Below are 6,000 nucleotides of genomic sequence, written 5' to 3'. Positions count from 1 at the left end.
ATGAGTGAATGCACAAGTATCTCCACCTCTTTGCCCAAGGGATTCCCAACACTTGAAATACTCTCCCATTCCCAGAGGCCATTTTCATCTGGTAGCCTCGACTGCCCTCTGCCTCATCCACATTCCTCTACCCCAGCTTACAGCAGAACCCTCTCTTGAACCACAGCTGGAGGGCACAATGGCCGATTTCACGATCTGTCTCCTTGACTGCACCCCAGGCTCGCGGGGGGGAAGGCACAGAGTCCCATTCACGTTTCTCCCCCCATGTCTTCTTGGTTCAGATGTGGCTCTAAAGAGTTTACCCGGAGAATAGTCTTGGGTGAGCACTCTGCATGCAAGAGGTCCCTAGAAAACTGGTCGGAAAACTGGTCTGCAGGGCAGTTTATACTTGGAGTGTGTGTCTATATGGGGTGATGCAGGGTGCCCGCGGAGACTGTGAGAAGGAACTGAGTAAATGTTTCTTCAGTGAGTCAACTACAGTGTCTGACTCTCCACTCTTAGTCCTGGGCTCTTGGTTCCCTCCTTCCCCCCCACCTAAAAATAGGACTGTCCACGCTTTGGGGGACCTTCTGGAAGGCCATCCATCAAAGCGCTTCCCAAGCGCTTACACCGGATAAACAGAGCGGCTGCGCATACCTGCGGTGCGGTCTGGGAGGCCGGGGGCAGCGGGTTTGAACGAAACGTGGCAGGCTACTTCGCGACCGACTTGTTGATAATCTTGCCTCCAACAGAGGAGTTGGAGACGGTTGAGGAAAAGCAGTGGTGGAGAGGTCCTCCCCAGGGCCGCAGGCAACTCCCTCCAAGACGCAGCGTGTGGGTGGAGAGGTCCCTGCACTGAGACTACAGAAGGGACAACAGGGCCATTGGCCCCGGGAGGGCCGGCTTGCCCCTTCGAGCCACGACACCCAGGGGACACTGCCGTTCCGAATGGGGCGGGGGGAGGGGAGACAGTCCGCAAGGACGGAGCGCAGGAAGGGGTCTCCGCGAGTCAGTCCTTGCCCCCTTCCCGCCGCCCCGGAGAAACTCGGGGGAAGGGCGGGCGTGGAGCCAGACCCCCTGGGGCCGGGAGTCCTCTTCCTCGCGGGTGAATAAATAAATTATTAAGCTCCCAATACACAATAGCCTCGCTAGATGGAGACGAGGAATCACTGCAGCGGCGCTGGCGGCGACGGCGGGGAGCGCGGGCGGGAGCGCAGCTCCGGGCGGGAGGCGGGCGAGGCTCTGGCGAGGCTCACGTCTGTTTTCCTTTTTCGTGCATTATTTATTTCGCCTCCGCCCGCGGCCCTGCTGCCCGAGCGGGCGCACCCGGGCAGCGCCTCCCGCGGGCCGGCGTGACGGACGAGGACGGCTCCGGCACCCCCGCGCCCCGGGCAGCCGCGCGGCGCCACCGGGAAGGGCGGGGATCCGGGGAGGCTCGCGCCGCCCGCTCCCGGCGGCTCGGAGGAGACTTTCCCCGCCCTCCCCTCCGCCTCGGCAGCCCGCCCCGGCCCCGGGCGCGGGGTGCCGCCCCTCCCGGCCCGCGCGCGGCCGGGAGCAGCCCGGAGCCGCCGCGCCCTGCGCCCCGTGCGAGCGCGCCGCGCCCGGCCCCCGCTCGGCAGCCCGCGAGGCCCCAGCCGCGCGCAAACTTTTGCTCCAGTGCCCGGCGCTCCTCCCCGGCACGTGAAGCCCCCAGGCGCCCGCGCAGTCGCCAGGGTGAGGACCGAGGCCCCGCCTAGAGGGCGGGGGACCGGGGAGGCGGCTGGCTTTAAATGGGGGCCGTCCGGCGGCTCGGGGACAGTCTGCCGCGGGGGGAACGCGGACCTCCCTTCCCCGCGCCGAGGATCTGCTGGGGCCGCCGCCAGGCAAGGTGGCGTGAGGCACTGGAGGGGTGCGGGCGGAGAGGGAGGCCGGAGGGAGGCTCACGCCCTGAAGCGGGAGGCCCGGGCTGGGGAGAGCGCGCGAGGGCGAACGGGGTGCGCACGGAGGTGCCTATGTTGCAGTGTGCGCAGTGGGGGCCGGCGGGGCAGGGAGGGTGCACGCAGCGTGTGATTTCCCGGTGTTGTGCATGCAGGGTCAGCGAGTGTGCAGGCATGAGTCGGTGGGTGTGCACAGCCGTATCTGTGGGTGCGCAGGCAGGGTGAGCGGTGCCCGCCGGGTTTGAAGTGTGCTCACAGCGGGAGTGAGTTGTGCATGGCTGGGGAGGTTTCTGGGGAGATCCACTGGGCTAGGTTAAGTGTGCTTGGCTGTTTCTGGAGGTGTGCATGGAGCTAAAGTGTGCACGCAGGATTCTGGGGGTGTGCACGGGGCCAAGGTGTACACAGAGGGTTCTGGGGGTGTGCGCCAGGACAGAGTGTTCTGGGATGCCGGCTTCTGTGAGTGTGCACGAAGGGTCAGCGAATGTGCAAGCTGGAGTGAAGGGGCAGGCTTGGTTTATGAGGGTGCCCCAGGGTGCCCGCCCAACCGGGACTGCTACGTGTGCGGGTGCGCGCGGGAGACGGTGCCCGCGCGGCCTCCGCCTGACCAGGGCTTTGCTCCCCTGACAGTTCGCCCCGAGTGCGCGGGTGCCGCGGGCCGAGATGCTCCTCCGGGACTTGGTGCTGCGCCGTGGCTGCTGCTGGCCTTCTCTGCTGCTGCACTGCGCGCTCCACCCGCTCTGGGGCTTCGTGCAGGTGAGCGGCGGCAGGGGGTCGTGGGCTACTAGGCAGGGAGGTGCGGGCTCCGCGGGCTGGACCGGGGGTGGGGGGGTGACACTGCTTCCTGCAGGCGCCCTCTGGTTGCCCCTGGGGAGAGTTTAGGAAAAGTAGAGGTGCAAGCCCTCCCGCTCTCCCCACCCCTCCATACTCTTGCCGTGAAAAGATGGGGCAAAACTCCAGGGGGAGGCCTCAGTCTTGGCGCGCTAAGGCCTGCAGGACAGGGCCTGGGAACAGAAAGGGCTTGGGAGTGCCTTCTTGATGACAACATTCTGTTGCAGAAATGCGGGAAAAGAAACCGTAGAGCGCTAGCACACTTAAAAAGAAAATGGTCCCAACAATATACATTCTTTATTTCCCACCAGAATCACTAGTAAACTTCCACTCGGTCTTCTTACCCTGGAATTGACACAGCAGAGGCTGTTCCACTTGTAGGCGGCGGAGTTGGAGAAGTGCAGGGATGGTGCCCGGTGGCCACTGGTGGGGATGGAGGAAGGAGCTGTCTGTAAGGACTGCCTGGGGCTGGAGTCCTCACCCTGGGCCCCCTAGACCCCCAGGGCAGAGGCCAGGAGGCCAGCAGCTGGAGTTCTGTCAGTTAGGGTCAGGGAGAGGGTTCGATGGCACGGCCCCTAGTACCTCCCAGGATGCCCACGGTCAGTGGTACGGTGGAGTGGTGAAGTGGACTTTGGTGTCAGCGCTGAATTTGGAGCCCCGGCTCTGGCCCTCGCCGGCTCAGGACCTCAGGCAGTGCCTCTCGGGGCCTCGGTTTCTTGTTCCTCTCTGTGCCGTTACAAGACTTGGATGAGATCAAGCGAGTAAAGATTGCTTAAAGCCGTGCCTGGACCGTAATCAACACTAAACGGTAGCTGCTGCAAGTAATTGATACTAGTAATGGTAATGCTGCTCTTCTGTCTGCATGGCCGGGCACTCTGTTGATCACGACAGAGTGTTGGAGATTTTTGAATTCTCAGTGGCTCAGCAGGCGCTGGAGGGCATTTTTATTGTTTGGAGCATTGAACCGCCCAACCCTGGGGTCATTGCGTCTTCCTGTTCTTCTGGTGGCATTTTGGGGGTGGGGGATCGTTGGGATGGTTGCCCTGAACAGGGAGGGAGAAATCAAAGAAAAGAGGATAGGGGGAGACCCCTTGCCAGTCTGCCGCGGTCCGTGAGCTGTCCCGAGGGATGGGGCCCCCCTGGGAACCAGCTGTCGTCTGTCCCGCTCAGATGGTGGCCTGGGTGATTACTGGGGAGCACCAGGGGTTCTCATGCTGGAAGGAGCGTGCTGGTTGAGCGGGTGGGTCAACCAGAGTCTGCCCCCCACCCTCAGCACCAGGCTTCTCTTCTCTGCTCTCTTGTCTGGCTTGCCTCTGTCTCCCTCACCATTGTTTTCCTTTTGGAATTGACAGCTTTGTTTAATGTGTGAAACAGCAGTTATTAAACTCAGCTGTGCCGCCTCGGGATTCAGGGTTTTGTCACTTGTAAACACTCGGGCGGTTTGGGACCAGCTTCCCTTGTTCAACTTTTAGGTTCTTGAACCTCAGATGTCAAGTTCACTGTGTTTTTATATTCGTTTGTTTACCATTTTCCCTAACACTTTTTGCAGCTGATATGTATAGACAGCCACATAATGATGTTGTCAGTCTCCAAGGCTGGAATTCTGTGGTTTCGACTAGCAAGACTGAGGCAGCAGACCCCCTGTCTCCCCACCATGACCACCAAAAGAAATAATTTTGTGACAGCAGCTCAGTTTTTTTAACCACCTCTTTCAGCCAGGCCGTACTTACCCAGGCGTGTGTGTGTGTGTGTGTGTGTGTGTATGTGTGTGCGTGCGCTTCAGATGCTGTTACTCAATACAAATCAATTTTTGTGAAAATCAATTAGAAAAGGAGTCCTCCAGACAAGTAAAATGGGTAAAATCTTGGCAGGAGGCTCTGGAAAAATTAATCTACAAATGATAAGGACCGAGAAGCCAGGGGAAAAGGGGCTTTAGAATGGATGGATCTGGTTGTTAAGCGGAAGAGCTGAATCCACAGGAACGGAGAGGAGAAGAGAAAAATACAAGTGCGCAAAGCCATGTATTTTCCTTTAAGTGGAGAGGTTAAAATCTGTCACATCATAGGAGTTCCTTGAATATAGAGAAAGAACTCAGAGCTATCTGTGTTTTCATAAGCATTTTGCCAGAAGAATCCCCCAAAGTTGTAAGCATTTGCGAGACGGAGACCGACATATTAAAGTGCTGTAATTAATAGGGTAATTGGTGAAGCAAGAGACCTGTGGTCCCCCCAAAGCACCAGGTTCCCACCTTGCAATCCGCCTGACGCCTCTGGCTGCCGCCCAGATGATAAGGAACTTAATCATTAAAGTCAGATGACATTTAAATTGCCACAAGGTTGGTGGGGGCATTCCCTAGCCTTTCCCCTTTCTTCTTTAATGTGTCTGGAATAGCGATTCTGAGCTTTTGTGATTTAGGGTTCTTCTAAGTTCACTTCCCGATGATTCCTTTTTTTTGCAAGCAAAGAGGATGACAGGCTGGCAAATTTATTAGGTGTGACAGGAGTGTGTCTCATCAAGTTACTGTGGTGCTGGCCTGTCTCCATAAAAGATGCCAGAAGCCATCATCTTTGTGGGCGTCCTCCAGGGAGACAGGCTCTGATCCGGGCCAGTGGGTCTCTGTGCGCTAAAGAGGAGCCACCAGCAAGGCTGAGCTCATTTCATCAGTAGCATTTATTGGGCACCTACTGTTTGCCAGGCCCTTTGTGAAGTGCGGGGGCAGTCCCTGCCCTCATGGCACTGACAGTCTGGCACTGGAGAGATAATTAAGTAATGATAGGTAAGAGAACTCAGCAGGAGCAGACAGCTTGGAGATGAGACCCGATGGAGGGGTCAGAGAAGCCTGGCAGGTGGAGGGCTTCAGCTGAGGCATGAACAAGGACAAGATAGGAGCAGGATGCCGTGTGAAGGAAGCCTCCAGGCAGAGGGAATAACCCTGAGCCCAGAGCAGAGAATGGGGCACTGGAAGAACCTTGAGGAGGGGAGGGAAGTCCCAGGTAAGGCTACTATTGTAAGCCGCTAACCTAGTGTCTTACAGCTTGGACTTGATCCTGAGGGCCGTGGGAGCTGTCGAAGGTTTTCAGCAAGAAATGACATAATCTCAGCCTGGCATTTTAGAAATCTTGGTCCAGCCCCACTGACAAGATAGATTTGGAGAGGTGGGGGTGAGGCAAGAGCAAGGAGGCCGCGGAGGGGAGCAGTTGCCAGATTTAGCAGGTAAAATTGCAGGACATCCAGTTAAACTTGAATTTCAAATCAACAGTGGCTCATGCTTTTAGTG

At 58.1% G+C, this 6,000-nt stretch overlaps 1 protein-coding gene across 5 annotated transcripts in view; it reads left to right on the top strand.

Annotated features, from left to right (window-relative positions):
- Window positions 1-1,379: 1,379 nt before the first annotated feature.
- PRIMA1 (proline rich membrane anchor 1) overlaps window positions 1,380-6,000 on the top strand; it is a 63,714-nt gene continuing 59,093 nt past the window's right edge. For 3 of the 5 annotated variants that reach the window (XR_009264738.1, XR_009264739.1, XM_058740153.1), the window contains exons 1-2: window positions 1,712-1,846; window positions 2,523-2,648. Coding sequence is in view for 3 of the 5 variants with exons in the window: in XM_058740153.1 (XP_058596136.1) it covers window positions 2,556-2,648 (93 nt within the window). In the remaining 2 variants the exon portion in view is untranslated. The other 2 variants (XM_058740154.1, XM_058740152.1) reach the window with 2 other exon arrangements.

Source organism: Neofelis nebulosa, chromosome 7, assembly GCF_028018385.1.
Source record: "Neofelis nebulosa isolate mNeoNeb1 chromosome 7, mNeoNeb1.pri, whole genome shotgun sequence".
NCBI lineage: Eukaryota > Metazoa > Chordata > Mammalia > Carnivora > Felidae > Neofelis > Neofelis nebulosa.
This window is presented reverse-complemented; position numbering and strand designations above follow the sequence as displayed.